Consider the following 17,329-nt stretch of genomic DNA (forward strand, 5'->3'; position numbering starts at 1 on the left):
AGATTATGAGGATATCATCCACATATCGGTGGAAGGATTTGATGTGGCGTGAAAAACAATTCCTGGATGAAAAGATGAAGTCACTTTCAAAAATAGCAAGGAAGATATTTGCATAACTATATGAAATGGGTGTACTCATTGCTTTACCGTGTAATTGTTTATACCACTGATCAGCATATGTGAAGTGATTATTAGTAAAAATAAACTCTACAGAATCGGTAACAAAATTAATGAAATCAATAGACTTCAGTGTATGACAAAAAAGGACAGAGCCTATATACCCACATCATGAGGGATGCGGGTATACAGGCTTTCAGCTTCAATGGATGTGAGCACATAGCCATCCTGCCAATGGAATTGGTCTAATAAAGTAAGCAAATCTCAGGTATTCTTAAGGTATGATGGGATGGAAGGCAATAGTGGTGCCAGGAGCCAATCAATATAGCTTGAGAGATGTTCAGTAGGGGAATCTATTCCGGCTACTATAGGGCAGCCTGGAGGTGGGTTGGCGGACTTATGTATTTTGGGTAAAATGTACCAATAGGGATTACTGGGGTTCAGGTGTAGCTAATTCTGTATATACTTATGGAGTAAGGATCGTAATTTTTCTAATGTTTTAATTGTGGGATCTTTTAATAGTTTTTCGTAAACTTCCACATTGCCAAGTTGATTAAGCACCTAATTATTGTAGTCAACCTTCCACCATACCACAACCGAACCTCCCTTATCTGCTTTGGATATAACAATATAATTTCTGCATAATCGCTCATCAAGTGCCTTTTCGCAGAGAGGGAAGGTCGGTTGTACCGAAGGATAGACCAGTGCCTTAACATCCTTACATACAGACTTGTAAAACAAGTCTATAGCACTGCCTGGTAATATAGGTGGGTTGAACTGGGAGGAATTACCACCTGTAAACGCGTCTGTGGATTCCGTAGTGGGGACATCTATATTAGGGTCTCCTGCTAATTCGACAAGGTCCCTAAGACACCTATCTTCATATTCACTAAACTCAGGGACTACCTTAAAGCCCAGAGGGCCTATTGTGCATCTTTTTTCACCTTCCAATTTTTTTTTTGTTCTGTTATATTTTTATTTGGATTTTAAACATGCAAAGATTTTATTTATTTATTACTTTTTCGAACCACCTTAAAGAAATCAGTCTCAAACAAGGTGTAGCTAAAATTCTCGACAAGACCAAAATGTAACCCTCTACTAAGTGCTGAAACACAATCAGACAAAGAATGTCCGTTAAATTAGTCACAATGTTATTGACAGTCATTGACGCCATGTCACGGTCTTCTAGATTTTCTTCAGCAGCACATCCTGATGGCTCTTCACGCTGAATTCACTATGAGTGGGATCATCGGATCTGTTCGATTCCGATTCAGTCGTCATATAATCGGTTGCTTTAGTTTTCTTTGATCTATGTTCTGATTCACATTACGTTTCATAAATTGTTTGGCTGGCCGGTTTTTATTATAAGTGAAAATTTGTGCAGTGTCGAAGTCATTTTTATCCCTAATTAATGTATCCTGAATTTATCTGAACAACCGTACCGAGATGGGTGCGTTCCTATAATCCATCCCTCATGAATCATGTGTCTCTCGTAGTAGGGAGTCTTTTGCTTTTAATAGGATACTTTTTCACAATCATGATATTATTGCTTTTATGATTCACCTGGTGTTTTGTTACGTTTTGTTGTTTACATGTAACCATGGAAACACATCAGCTGGGGTCCTTTTTAAACACACCTTCTTACTTGTTACGTAGTAGGGGCCTAAAGAAGCGGAAGTAGCGTAATACGGTTCCGTAGCCCAAGAATACCTCCTCCTCTTGTCGTCCCCCAGCACATGTTTTTCTGTCCCTGGATGTCTTCAATAAAGCTACACAGTTGACATAACCAACTTGGTGAGTGCGCTTGTCTTTGTTCTACATACCTGTTTAGTATAAGTTATGATCATAAAGTGCAAGCCCACTAGACATGTCACGGCCACCTCGTGTGTAGCAGGTCCCGAACATAACATGGCGTGGTGCTGGGTGGCAACCACCATCGCCACAACCTGCTAGTTTTTTAAATATGTTAAGAAACAATTTTCTGTCCCCTCATTTATTTTGTTTTCCCATGGCAAGCATTCCACTCCACTCATTCGGCACAGCAGGAGACTGCATATGGGGTTCCTCTCAGTATTCTCTTAGCCCTCTGGCAGGGAGCATTTAGTGGGTGTTTGCACTATTGTGGTGCTTAGTGGGTCCCTTGCTGCTGTGGGATTTTGTCTGGGGGGTGGGGTGGTTGTCATTAAGCGCTACGTCAGAGTTCGTGCTGGGCGGCAACCACAGGTGGCCTTGACATGCCGAGTTGGCTTGCATGTTTTGTTAGATTTTGAAATTATACTGAGAAGCAAATAAATCATAGTAGAAGTGGTGGCTGTGCGGCCATGACCATAACTATTCTGCCATTATATTAGGTCTTATCCTCCAGTAACCACCAAAGCTGCAACCACTATTCTGCAACTACATTATATCTTCTCCTCTCATCACCTACAGAGCTGCAATCACTATTCTGCTGCCACATCAGGTCTTATCTTTCAGTCACCTCCAAAGCTGCACTTACTATTCTGCTAAATACCATGCCCAGTCACCTCCAAAGTTGCACTCAGTATTCTGCTGTTAAATCAGGTCTTGTCCTCCACTGACTTTCAAACCTGCACTTCCGATTCTGCTACTATACCATGTCTTAGCCCACAGTGACCCCCCCGAGCTGCACTCACTATTCTTCTCTTACATCATGTTTTATCCTCCAGTCCTCTCCAGAGCTGCAGTCATTATTTTGCTATTACTTCACGTCTTATCCTTCAGAGCTGACCTCACTGTTCTGCTATTATAGTTGTAGCAGAATACTACTTTAATAGCATGTCTTATTCTCTAGTGACCACTAAAGCTGCATGCACTATTTTGCTATTATATCATGTATATTCCTCCAGCGCTGCCTCACTATTCTGCTATTACATCAGGTCTTCTCCTCCAGAACTACACTTACTACTCTTTTATTATATCATGTCTTATCCTCCAGTCACCTGCAAAGCTGCACTTACTTTCCTGCTTTTAAATCATACATTTGTCTGCAATAACCCAGCTATTGAAATGACTGGTGTAAGAAGTTTACAATAGACTGTAAACCATTCACGTCTTTTTTTTTTTTAACCCATTCATGTCCAACTGACGTACATGAATGGTGGCTGGGTGACTATATGTAGCTGACACCCATCAGTAATGATCATTCCGCAGCATCTGGATGAGATCTGTTACAAGTCATTCACTTTGCTGGTACGGTTATATACTGCAGGTTTTCTACCTGCAAAATCCAGATAAAAAATCTGCAGCAGATTTACTCTTTGTGAGTATATTCAAATCAGAAGATGTGATAAAATCTGTATCAAATTAAAAGATGAACAGATGTCCATAACAACCAGTGTGATTGGCTGCTTTGGGCAACTGGTCAGCTTTTTCTCTGCACAGGTTTTGATATAACTTCCCTTATAGTCTGGAGCAGCTGTACTTTACCACTGAGCAGACACAAACAAAATGGCACTGCACAGTGTAATTGGAAAAAAAAAATCCCCCCTACTTTCTTTTGCACACAGACGCAAGAGAAAGGGAGATGTGAGAGGCCAGATTCGGCGAATGTTAAGTTATACGTTGCTTGCCTACTTCAGCTTCCTTATGTTAGCTCCCTCTGCTAGTGAACAGTGGGAAATATGAAAAATAATTAAAAAAAATTTTTTGACAAGTGGGCAAGTGAAAATTGTAAAACCTTAAAATGTAAAAAAATGAGAAAAATGTACTTAAAAATAAAAAAATTGGTGTCATTCCCTTTAAGATAAGATGTTTATTTACAGATGTTTCATAGAATTTATTAGTTAAGTCATAACAACTTTTCCTAAAATATGTTGCCTGAGTTCAAATGTTTACATTTTTGCAAAATACACAATAAATGAGCACTCTAACGTTAAGCCCTGTCTTAGTATTTGTTGAAAAACAACATGCCCAGAGAGCTACATGCATGATGGGAGTTGTAGTTTTGCAAGAGATGGAGAGCCACAGCAGTGCCCCTAATTTTAGGAGGTGGGTGGCACGAGCACAGGGATGATAATAATAATAAGTAGATGTGCACCATGTCTGTTTTTCTACCCGAATTCACACTGTGATTTCTATCCCCTCTTTTTTTTTTTGTTTGAACATGTTGTCTGCACTCTTCCCCACCCCCTCAGCCCAACCCTATATAAGTAGTAGTTAGCTACACATGGGTCATTTCTTTCCTAGCAGCCTCCCAGTCTGACTGGGAGAGCATGGTAAGTGAGCCATTACACCTTGTTCACACTGGTGTGGTGCTGTGCGGTGTCCGTTACTGCCGTGGCGCCGTGTCTGCGGGGAGGTGCGGCCCATAGACTGGTTTGAGTGGCATTGGGGCCGCTCTGCCGGTGGGTCGTTCCCCCCTGTGGGCATTGGTGTCGCGGCGGTGGTGGTCGCCGCTCGGTGCTGCGCCATTTTATGCTAGGGACGTTAGGGACCCACTCTCAATAGGTGGCCTTGACGTGGCGAGTGGGCTTGTACTTTTTGATCAAAAATGTATACTAACAACCTGTTAGTTTTTGATATTATGCTGAGAAGCAATCAGATCATTATACAAGATTGTAGATGTGCACCATGTCTGTTTTTCTACCCGAATTCACACAATAATAATAAGGACAGTCTTGGCTACCTGTCAACTAAAATTCTCTTTGGTGCTCGCTAATGGGCAATCCAGGACACTTGCCTTGGATCCCCACGTGTGAGTGGCGCTTCCAAATGTGAAAAATCTGTGCTGGGATATGACATACTTTAAAACATAGCTTTAACCCCTTAAGGACCCTTGACGTACGCGTACGTCATGACACCCTGGTACTTAAGGACCCATGACGTACGCGTACGTCATGGAGAATTCCAGCCCCGCCGGGCAGGGATCGGACCGGGATGCCTGCTGAAATCGTTCAGCAGGCATCACGTGCAAACGCCCAGGGGGGTCATCAGACCATGTCGGCGATCGTGGCAAATCGCAAGTGAATTCACACTTGCGATTTGCGTGATTCTGGGTCATTACGGATCTATAGTGACCCGGAATATAAGGGGGATCACGGTTATCTAAGACACCCACGATCCCCCTGAAGGCATAGGAGTGAGGTGGCAGGGGTGCCACCCCTCCTATCCCTGCTATTGGTGGTCTAGACGCGACCACCAATAGCAGATCGGGGGCAGGGGGGGTTAACTTTCGTTTTCCCCGTCCTGCCCACCCACAATAGGCGGGGCAGAACGAGGAACGCAAGGAGGTTTGCCCCCCCAATGTGAATGTACAGGGTACATTCACACGGGCAGGTTTACAGCAAGTTTCCAGCTTCAAGTTTGGGTTGCGGCAAATTTTTCGCTGCAGCGCAAACTCCTAGCGGGAAACTCACCGTAACACACCAGTGCGAATGTACCCTAAAAACACTACACTAACACATAATAAAGAGTAAAACACTACATATACACCCCCTTATACTGCCTCCCCCCCCCCCATTAAAAATGAAAAACGTATTGTATGGCAGTGTTTCCAAAATGGAGCCTCCAGCTGTAGCAAAACAACAACTCCCAGCATTTCCGGACAGCCACTGACTGTCCAGGCATGCTGGGAATTTAGCGCATTGAGCTCTCTCACTTCGGAGCCCTGTCGTATTTCAAGGAAACAGTTTAGGGCCACATATGGGGTATCTCCGTACTCGGGAGAAATTGCACTACAAATTTTGGGGGGCTTTTTCTCCTTTTACCCCTTATAAAAGGAAAAGTTGGGGGCTACACCAGCTTGTTAGTGTAAAAAAAATAAAAAAAATTTACACTAACATGCTGGTGTTGCCCCATACTTTTTATTTTGACAAGCGTTAAAAGGAAAAAAAAAGACCCCCAAAATTTGTAACGCAATTTCTCCTGAGTACGGAAATACCCCAGATGTGGGCGTAAAATGCTCTGCGGGCGCACAACAGGGCTCAGGAGTGAGAGTGCACCATGTACATTTGAGGCCTAAATTGGTGACCGGGGTGGCCGATTTTACAGCAGTTCTGGCATAATTGCAAAAAAATATATGTGTAATATGTAACCCCATTTGGAAACTACACCCCTCACGTAATGTAATAAGGGGTGCAGTGAGCATTTACGCCCCACAGGTGGTCCGTGAAAATGAAAAATGTGGGGTGTAAATACTCACTGCACCACTTATTAAATTCTGTGAGGAGTGTAGTTTCCAAAATAGGGTCACATGTGGGGGGGGTCCACTGTTCTGGCACCATGGGGTGCTTTGTAAACGCACATGGCCCCTGACTTCCATTCCAAACAATTTTTTTCCCAAAAGCTCAATGGCGCTCCTTCTCTTCTGAGCATTTTAGTGTGCCAGCAGAGCACTTGACGTCCACACATGGGGTATTTCCATACTCAGAAGAGATGGGGTTACAAATTTTAGGGGTCATTTTGTCCTATTAACCCTATTTTAAATTTGAGGGAAAACTAGCATTTTAGTGAAAAAATAATAATCATTTTCACGTCCAACTTTAACGAAAAGTCGTCAAACACCTGTGGGGTGTTCAGGCTCACTGGACCCCTTGTTACGTGCCTTGAGGGGTGTAGTTTCCAAAATAGTATGCAATGTGTTTTTTTTTTTTGCTGTTCTGGCATCATAGGGGCTTCGGAAATGTGACATGCCCCCCAAAAACCATTTCAGAAAAACTCACTCTCCAAAATCCCACTGTCGCTCCTTCCCTTCTGAGCCCTCTACTGCGCCCGCCGAACACTTGACATACACATATGAGGTATTTTCTTACTCGAGAGAAATTGGGTTACACATTTTAGGAAGATTTCTCACCTTTTAACCCTTGTAAAAATTCAATAACTGGGTCTGCAAGAACATGCCAGTGTAAAAAATGAAGATTTAGAATTTTCTCCTTCAATTTGCTGCTATTCCTGTGAAACACCTAAAGGGTTAACAAACCTTTTGAATGTCATTTTAAATACTTTGAGGGGTGCAGTTTTTATAATGGGGTCATTTATGGGGTATTTCTAATATAAAGGCCCTTCAAATCCACTTCAAAACTGAACTGGTCCCTGAAAAATTTCACTTTTGAAAATTTTGTGAAAAATTGGAAAATTGCTGCTATATTTTGAAGCCCTCTGACAAGTAAAAACATGTCAACTTTATGATGGAAACATAAGGTAGACATATAGTATATGTGAATCAATATATAATTTATTTGGGATATTCATTTTCCTTATAAGCAGAAAGCTTCAAAGTTAAAAAAAAAAAAATCTAATTTTGGAATTTTTCACCAAGAAATGATGCAAGTATCGACAACCTTTTACCACTAACATAAAGTAGAATGTGTCACGAAAAAACATTCTCGGAATCAGAATGAAAGGTAAAAGCATCCCAGAGTTATTAATGTTTAAAGTGACAGTGGTCAGATGTGCAAAAAATGGCCGTGTCCTACATTGACTGGGTCCTTAAGGGGTTAAAGGGGTACTACACCCCTAGACATCTTATCACCTATCCAAAGGATAAGGAATAAGATGTCTGATCGCTGGGGTCCCGCAGGTGGGTGTGGGTGGCAGGGGACGTGACATCATGACCACGCCCCTCATGATGTCACGCCACGCCCCCTCCCATATACTTGCATTCATTTCATGATGGGCGTGGCCATGACATCACGCCCCCCGCTCCAAGTGCTCAGAACTAAATGTTCCGAACACTGGGGCAGCGGAGTACCCCTTTAACCCCTTAAGGACTCAGCCCATTTGGACCTTAATGACTCAGACAATTTTATTTTTACGCTTTTGTTTTTTCCTCCTCCCCTTCAAAAAATCATAACTCTTATATTTTCATCCACAGACTAGTATGAGGGCTTGTTTTTTGCGCGACCAGTTGTCCGTTGTAATGCCATCACTCACTTTACCATAAAATGTATGGCGCAACCCAAAAAAATATTTGTGTGGGGAAATGAAAAAGAAAACCGCATTTTGAAGACCTATAACTTTATCATTTTTCCGTATAAGCGGTGGTATGAGGGCTCATTTTTTGCGCCGTGATCTGTACTTTTTTATTAATACCATATTTGCTCATACAAAACTTTTATTACATTTTTTATAAATTTTTGGGGGAATAAAATGTTATAAAAAAAAAGCAGCTATTTTGGACTTTTTTTTACGTTCACGCCGTTCACCGTACGGGATCATTTACATTTTATTTTAATAGTACAGATGTTTACGCATGCGGCGATACCAAATATGTATATAAAATAATTTATTTTTTTTACACTTTTTGGGGGTAAAATAGGGAAAATGGGACAATTTACGTTTTTATTGGGGAGGGGGTTTTTCACATTTTTTTACTTTCTTTTTTTACTTTTATTTCTACACTCTTAAGTCCCCATAGGGGACTATTTATAACAACCATTCGATTGCTAATTCTGTTCAGTGCTATGTATAGGACACAGCACTGATCAGGGTTATCGGTCATCTTCTGCTCTGGTCTGCAGGAAGGCAGATCAGAGCAGAAGACTCCCGGAAAACAGCGGAGGCAGGTGAGGGGACCTCCGTCTGCCGTGCAGGATGATTGGATCGCCGCGGCAGCGCTGCTGGCGATCCGGTCATCCTGTTAAGTGATAGCGATGCTGCAGATGCCGTGATCTGTATTGATCACGGCATCTGAGGGGTTAATGGCGGACATCCGTGGGATCGCGGTTGTCCGCCATTACCGATGGGTCCCTAGCTGCGATCCACAGCCGGGACCTGCCACGCATGATGCAGACATCGCTCCGATGCCCGCGGTTATGCTCAGGACGTAAATGTACGTCCTGGTGCGTTAAGTATCCCATCACCAGGACCTACATTTATGTCCTGCATCGTTAAGGGGTTAAGTATTGTTCATGGGATAAAAATCAACAAAATTCTACGAGGTGTATTTACAAAAATACCTTATGTGCATATCACTCAGTCCTAATGTATAGATAAACACTCGCACGAATCAATGTCTATCCTTTAATGATTGCATGTACTGCCAAACTTTGACGTAATGGAATAGCAGAAAAATATAAACAGTATAAGCAGGTGCAGTGGTGCGTCTCTATTCCTGCCCTACCTTACTTCACCCTATAATTATTGCACTTGCCCTAGATCTGGGGTTCACCCTGACTGTCAGGACTGTTACTGGGGCACTTGCCCTAAAATGAGTGAACCCTGTGCCACTGGTACCTGTCCCATGTCTAGGGTATCCCTCACATTTCCAAATGCCACAAAATAAAGTTAACACACACATTGTCACGTGGCAAGTGATTGGCTGAGTGGCAGTATGAAATTGAGGGGCCCCCAAGTCACAAGGACCATGTTAGGGACCGGAGCAGAACACCGGAGGCAATGCGGGAACGCTGGAAGATATATATATATATATATATCTCTATATATAGCAATGGCTAAAGGTCCCTCCCACTGGATAACCCTTTTAACAGTGTCCTGCGCTAACTGGCAGCAGCAGCTTACTGATATCCACAGTTTTCACTGCTAATGGCTCATACCAGTATTTTATGCTCTGACAAGCACTAAAGCATTGAGAGCAGAACATAGTATTTAGAACATAAAGGGAGATTTATCATAACCTGTGTAGAGAAAAAGTGGTGAAGTGACCCATAGCAACCAATCAGATCACTTCTTTCATGTGTCAGCAGCCTTTTAAAAAATAAAATAAATCTGATTGGTTGCTATGGACAACTGCACCACTCTTCCTCTACACAGGTTTTGATAAATCTCCCCCAGAGTACTAAGAAAATTCGGCACTGAAAGTAAATATCTCAGTGCCGCGAAAGGACATATGTACTCAATCTTGGGGGAAACATCACCCTCATTTACTAAAAGTTGTACTCCGCTCCCCAGCGTCCGGAAGTTTATTGTTCCGGGCGTGACGTCACGAGGGGTGGCCCTAAACACGAAAGCCCGCACGCAGCGTTCAGAACAATAAACTTCCGGACGCTGGGGAGCGGAGATTCCGAAGCAGGGCAGCGGAGTACCCCTTTAACTGGGGGACACAGGCCAATGAAGTAGGAGATGGTCTCATGTGTAACTCCATTTGCCGGATGTCTGTACAACACCAAAGCCCCCTGCATGTCATACCTGTTTGTATTATACTACCACTCCATGGGTTATGTAGAGTCATAAGTTTAGGCACCCCTGACAAGTTCCATGTTTTTCATTTATAAATACAGTCATGTCCGTAAATGTGGGCACCCCTGAAATTTTTCAAGAAAATGAAGTATTTCTCACAGAAAAGGATTGCAGTAACACGTTTTGCTATACACATGTTTATTCCCTTTGTGTGTATTGGAACTAAACCAAAAAAGGGAGGAAAAAAAGCAAATTGGACAATGTCACACCAAACTCCAAAAAATGGTCTGGACAAAATTTTTTGCACCATTAACTTAATATTTGGTTGCACACCCTTTGGAAAAAAATAACTGAAATCAGTGGCTTCCTATAACCATCAATAAGCTTCTTACACCTCTCAGCCGGAATGTTGGACCACTCTTCCTTTGCAATCTGCTCCAGGTCTCTCATATTAGAAGGGCGCCTTTTCCCAACAGAAATTTAAAGATCTCTCCACAGGTGTTCAATGGGATTTAGATCTGAAGTCATTGCTGGCCACTTCACAACTCTCCAGCGCTTTCTTGCCATCCAACATGAGTTCATTTTGACATATTTTTGTGGTCATTGTCCTGCTGGAAGACACAAGATCTCGGACGCAAATCCAGCTTTCTGACACTGGGCTGTACAGTGCGACCCAAAATCTGTTGGTAATCCTCAGATTTTATGATGCCTTGCACACATTCAAGGCACCCAGAGCCAGAGGCAGCAAAGCAACCCCAAAATATCATTTAACCTCCACCATATTTCATTGTAGGTTCTGTGTTCTTTTCTTTGTAGGCTTCATTCGGTGAACAGTAGAATGATGTGCTTTACCAAAAAGCTCTATCTTGATCTCATATGTCCACAAGACGTTTTGCCAGAAGGATTTTTGCTTACCCAAGTTCATTTTGGCAAAATGTAATCTTGCTTTTTTATGTCTGTCAGCAGTGGGGTCCTCCTGGGTCTCCTGCCATAATGTTTCATTTCATTTAAATGCTGATGGATAGTTCGCGCTGACACTGATGCTCCCTTAGCCTGCAGGACAGCTTGAATATCTTTGGAACTTGTTTGGGGCTGCTTATCCATCATCCGGACTATCCTTCGTTGACACCTTTCAACAGTTTTTCTCTCCAGTCAACGCCCAGGAAGATTAGCTACAGTGCTATGGATTGCAAACTTCTTGATAATGTTGCACACTGTGGACAAAGGGAAATCTAAATCTCTGGAGATGGACTTGAGATTGTTTATATTTTGGTTCTTAAGTCCTCAGACAGTTCTCTTCTCCTCTCTGTTGTCCATGCTTAGTGTGGCACACACCGACACACAATGCAAAGACTGAGTGAACTTCTCTCCTTTTTATCTGCTTTCAAGTGTGATTTTTATATTGCTCACATCTGTTTAAAGGAGCATCACATGCTTGAAACAATCTTATTTATCCACAATTTTGAAAGTGTGCCAATAATTTTGTCCAGCCCATTTTTGGAGTTTGGTGTGACATTGTGTCCAATTTGCTTTTTTTCCTCCTTTTTTGGTTTAGTTCCAATACACACAAAGGGAATAAACATGTGTATAGCAAAACATGTGTTACTGCAATCCTTTTCTGTGAGAAATACTTCATTTTCTAGAAAAATTTCAGGGGTGCCAACATTTACGGCCATGACTGTATCTGACACTGATATCCCTCTGAGTGCTGGTATGTTTTTTTTTTTCTGGTTGGATATCCTCTGCACATGTCATACAGTCTATATAGGTTGTAACATCTATTAATTGAACGTCAGGATTAAGGAACATATTGACTTCTTGAAGATGGTTAAAGACTCACGCAGGTAAATTGAAAAACATAATGAGGATCTTAAAGTGTTAACATTTCTAGTAGAGTAGAGTGAATTGATGGAGGAGATGCATATGCATAATCTTCTCTTGCAAAGGGAAGCTAAGTAGATCTTATGTACGAATGCCCAGGGTAGTCTAGGTGTAAATGATAGACTAGATATGAGTGTCTTTTTATAGTTTTCCGAGAACAGGCTGTTAGGTTAATACTCAGGTTTGTTTTTAAAGAGTACCTGTCATCAACTAAACTTTCCCTGATTCCCCTCCCCATCTGTTCCTTACGCTAACTATGCCTATCCCTGTGTTTATTGAGGTTTAAAACGCTGTGGAAATACCTTTTTTTTTATCCCTCTTCATTAGCTCAGGAGCACCGTCTTTCTGAGGGGTGGAAGGAGGCGGGTCCCGGCAGGCATGAGGTCACATGAAGCCTGGCCGGGACTCTGCTTCTGCCAGTCTTCCTGTATGCTGCTCTCCCTCTGCAGCAGTGTTTCCCAACCCGGGTACCTCCAGCTGTTGCAAAACTACAACTCCCAGCATGCCCAGACAGCCAACAGCTGTCCAGGCATGCTGGGAGTTGTAGTTTTGCAACAGCTGGAGGCACTCTGGTTGGGAAACACTGCTCTGCAGTGTGCATACAGACTAAGTACATGGGAGGGACGGCAGCCTCTGTCTCTCTCTCTCTCCTGTGTCTCTCTGCACTAAAAAGTCAATGCTGAGAACCAGGGGTGGTGGGAGCAATTACAGAGGCAGTAATTAAGATGAATGTCAGGAGGGGGGGCACAGAGCAGGGAGTGCAGGTATAAGATAACGTGTGGTGAGGGGCAGGGAGAACACAGAGCAGGGGGGAGGGGGAGGTGACTGGCCTCTGTTATATGATAGGCATGTGCATGCCTGAAGCTCACAGTACTGAACTTCCTGTGGAAGGACCAGAGCCCTTTCAGCATTAGTCCTAAAAGCTGTACACTTACTATGAAAAGCATAGGAAGCTGCCTGCAGACCAGGCATAGTGACCTCTAGTGGCCAAAAGTATAAAATGAAAAAACTGGTATAAATATTAATATTTTTTAATGAAGATATATTACAATATGTCTTCATTAATGATTAGGAACAACATATTAAAAGTTACTGTGCCTACATTAGTTAACTATATACTGGGCCTTTATTAATTTCCTATATACCATGCCTCCATTAATTCCCTTTATATTGTGCCTCTATTAATTCCATATATACTGCGCGTCCATTAATTCTCTATATACTGCGCCTCCATTAATTCTCTATATACTGTGCCTCCATGAATTCCCTACATACTGTGCCTCCATGAATTCCCTACATACCATGCCAACAATAATTCCCTAATGTGCCTCTAACATTTAAAGGAAATCTGACACAAGTATCACCTGCACTAACCAGCTGTACTGGCTGGTAGAGTGGGTGACACGGATTAAAATGGTACCTTCTGTGTCCGGATCTGTCGCTCTGTTGAGTTGATAAAAGGTAGCTATCTAGAGTTGGACATACCTACTGAGGGGAGGAGTATCTACCTACTTACTTAACCCAATAACAATCAATGATCTGCATACACATCAAGGTGCCATTAAGGAGGTATCAGTTCTGGAAGGTAAAGATGGGGTTTCCCGGGGGGGGGGGGGGGGGGATACCTCATTCTTGAAGATCCAACTTGTGGCCCATAGTGCTTTACCCAAGGATGACATGATGAGGATAATTTTGACATGCTCTTATTCTCACACTTAAACATAAAAATAGTGCATACAGTGGATGACGGATTTCAAAGGGAACCCCCTTCTTCATCAGGTCCCTATATATTTTATATTTAGTTTATAACAATTGGATAAAAGGTGACTTGCAAATAGATGAAAGTTAAAGAGGTTATCCAACATAAGGCAACTTTAGTAATTAAGTTTCATACAATAGGGACATGCTTACCAAGGATCTGTGCTTGTGTTAGTGGTAAATGGTGGTAAACAAGCTACTGGCTTGTTTTGGGGAACTGGCTACTTCCTTTTTCTGTGGCCTTCCTCCAACTACAATCCCAAAATCCTTTGTTTCAAAGTGGAAAGTGAATTATTCCTCCTCCTCCCACACACACACACACACACACACATATTGGTCACACCACCCATTGCAGCAGAGCACAATCTGACACACAATAGGCATCTGTGTGATGATGAACGCACGAACATGTGCACCAGTAATGTCATCAGTGGGCTGGCTTCACACACAACAGACAAAGCAGCCAAGTCCCCTTTTAGCACCTGACTTTGTCTTGGGCCACACAGCAAGCTGGGAAAGGTCCAAGACAACACATTTTGTAGGCTGCAGAAAATGAACTTCCAGAGAAAAGAAAGACAAAGAAATTTGATACCATCCACCAAGCACAGGTAAGTGACGTATATTAGTAACTAGACTCTCTTTACTGCCCCTGTTTTAACTTCAGAGAAACAAAAATCCAGGAATACCCCTTTAACAACTAAATTTAGAACAAAAAGTTCATACCTGCAATTTTCCTTTTGTTAAAGCACTGTTTAAGGAGTCCTGGTAGATCTGTTCTAAATCTGTTAATAAATAAAAGAATATGAATAACTCCTAATGGGTACTCTTAATTATTAGGAAACTGTATCTTAAAGAGAATCCGACAGCTAGTTCACCAGCATTAAACCCAGTATACTGGGTGATAGTGTGGGTGAACAGCTGTAAAATAAAAGGGCTACTCACTAAAATCCATTAGTTAAATGCTGCGTTCTTGTAAATAGTTGTATTCCTAAAGCGCCCCAGCGTGCATCGGAGGAAGGGAGACGATTGGCTGAGCTCCCATGTCTCCTTCATATTCTCCTGTTGGCCGTGACCCATTCATTTGCTAATGAAGGCCGTGAGTGAGCGCTCTGTGCACTCACTGGTGGCCTTTATTAGAAAAATAATGAAGGGACAGGGCCAATGGGGGATTATGGAGGAGAGACGGGAGCTCAGTCAGCCGGCTTCCCACCTCTAACGCACGCTGAATAAAATAAGGAATAAAACTATTAACAGAAAGAACGTAGAACTCGGTTAAGTGCAGTTGAACTAGCTGTCAGCTTCTCTTCAGGATATGTTTATGTTCAGATGGGAACTCTGGAACTGAAAGGTGCGGTGCTTCACAAAAAAGCAGGTTTTGCCCATGCAAAAATACCCTTAGACTGGATATCTATCACGTCTGTCATGTACATTTAGTGTGTATGCCAAGGGGAGCTCCTGATGTACACACTTAACATATATATAGGCGTTTATTAGCCAAATAGAGCCAAAAAAACTCCAACTGGCTTGTAAATATCAGTATACTGCAAAAAGAAGATATAGAAAAGCAGTGATGTAAGTAACATACAGTATAGGGACAGTTATCACTAGAGCTTCCCAGACAAAGAAAACAAAAAAATAAAAAAAAATTAAAAAGCAGTCATAGAACCCTGACATAGCATGGGGTATCTGAGAGGATGCCATGTAATCCAGCTGTGTGCTGAAAAGGGGACAGCAATTATTAAAGTCATGGCAGGAACAGTGAAAAACTACAGAAAATGCTAAGATAGATGCAGCCTCTTCTAAAGGTTTTCACTGTTCCTACCAGAACACAGTTCACCCTTCACTCCGGCTACTTTTTATTTCCACCCATATATGGGCAGTTATGTCAATGAACTTGCTTAGAGGGAGGTAGAGGGCAGCCTAGAGTCCCTAAAGATAGAATATGGTTTTAGAAATGATGCAGGGGACTATAGCTACTGAGGACTAAAGCAGGGAGTAGACCAGAGATTGTCATGGCAGGAACAGTAATAGTTTCCTGAAAAAGCGGGATCTGGTGGCAGCAATTGATGCCTCTTCTGGGGTTACTGTCCTTACTGATCGCTGTAAATCCTGATAATCACAGTTCTCAATGCTTCAGACTAACAGTCCCCATGTTATGACAGGGGACTCTGGAGAGGGTGGATTTTTACAATATACCCCATTATGGCCCAGATTTTTCCATCGGTCTAAGGACAAAAACGGTCTGATTTGCCCATAGCAACCAATCACATCTCAGACTTTATCTCTCAAATTGCTCAGTCACAGGCTGAGCTGTGATTGGTTGAATTGTGCAAATCAGGCAGTTTTGTCCTTAGACAGATTGATAAATCTGGGCGTCTAATATATACAGGTGGATATGTTGCAGCCTGTGTCTGAAGTTCTCCTGATCAGCACCTTGATGGAAAGCTAAAATGTCATATGAACATTATTTTTTCACTTCCCGGCCCTAACATTCAGCAGTTAAACTTCCGCTCTGCTTTCTCTTACTGGGTGGCTTTATGTCCATAATACCACCGTTTCTGGTCCTGCTGGTTACCAGTATGGTTAAAGGGGTTGTGCGCTGCCCTGCCTTTCGGAGCTCCGCACACGCAGCGTCCGGAAGTTCATTACTCCGAACACTGTGTGCGGGCTTCCGTGTTCGCGGCTGCCGGGCGTGACGTCACGCCCGCCCCCTCTACCAAAGTCTATGGGAAGGGGGCATGACAGCGTTCGCGCCCCCTTCCCATAGACTTTCGTTGAGGGGGCGGGCGTGACGTCACGAGGGGGGCGGGCGCGTCTTCACGCCCGGCGGCCGCGAACACGGAAGCCCGCACACAGCGTTCGGAGTAATGAACTTCCAGATGCTGTGTGCGGAGCTCCGAAAGGCAGGGCAGCGCACAACCCCTTTAAAACAGCAACTGATGTCTGGACCAGAAGTCATTTTTTCTATGCGTATATATGAGACGCTCTTAGAATAGCTTCTATGTATGGAAAACATGAGATTTAATTTTAACGTTTTATATATTTTAAGAACCTGTGCAACTGACCTCTTTTTATACTCCATTATAGAGGTTGGATTTGTTTCATCACTCCATGGTAAGGATCCACACAGCCATTTCAGCATGCAATACCCCAAGGATTCCAAATCACTGCGGCGGGTTGGTCCTTAAAAAATCAAAATGAATAAATAAATATGCATCAACCCCATAAGGACACAGCACATTTTGGCCTTAAATGGGTACTCTGGGGAACTAAACCCATAATTAATCCTCTGTTCAACCTATTTAACTGTCTAAATATAATTTATTAGCTATTGCTATTCACCCTGTTTGTGAACAAATCCCTCCCTGAGGATACACAGCCCCGCACTGAAGTCATGCTCCCTTTAGTGCTGACAAAAGGAAGGTGTGTGAAGCCTTAGGCAAACACTGAACCTCTATATGAGACTCAGAACAGGAGG

At 42.7% G+C, this 17,329-nt stretch overlaps 1 protein-coding gene and 1 long non-coding RNA gene across 6 annotated transcripts in view; one reads left to right on the forward strand and one right to left on the reverse strand.

Annotated features, from left to right (window-relative positions):
* VRK3 (VRK serine/threonine kinase 3) overlaps positions 1-17,329 on the reverse strand; it is a 175,346-nt gene that overhangs the window by 13,228 nt on the left and 144,789 nt on the right. For all 5 annotated transcript variants that reach the window (XM_056527296.1, XM_056527292.1, XM_056527293.1 and 2 more), the window contains 2 exons: positions 16,917-17,034; positions 14,575-14,633 (listed from right to left, as the gene is read on the reverse strand). In XM_056527296.1, the coding sequence (XP_056383271.1) occupies positions 14,575-14,633; positions 16,917-17,034 (177 nt within the window). The remainder of the gene's footprint in view (positions 1-14,574; positions 14,634-16,916; positions 17,035-17,329) is intronic.
* The window catches only part of LOC130277051 (uncharacterized), a 54,468-nt gene continuing 51,507 nt past the window's right edge, over positions 14,369-17,329 (forward strand). The window contains exon 1 of the long non-coding RNA XR_008845356.1: positions 14,369-14,459. This is a non-coding gene — a long non-coding RNA (uncharacterized LOC130277051). The remainder of the gene's footprint in view (positions 14,460-17,329) is intronic.

This window comes from Hyla sarda, chromosome 6, assembly GCF_029499605.1.
Source record: "Hyla sarda isolate aHylSar1 chromosome 6, aHylSar1.hap1, whole genome shotgun sequence".
Lineage (NCBI taxonomy): Eukaryota > Metazoa > Chordata > Amphibia > Anura > Hylidae > Hyla > Hyla sarda.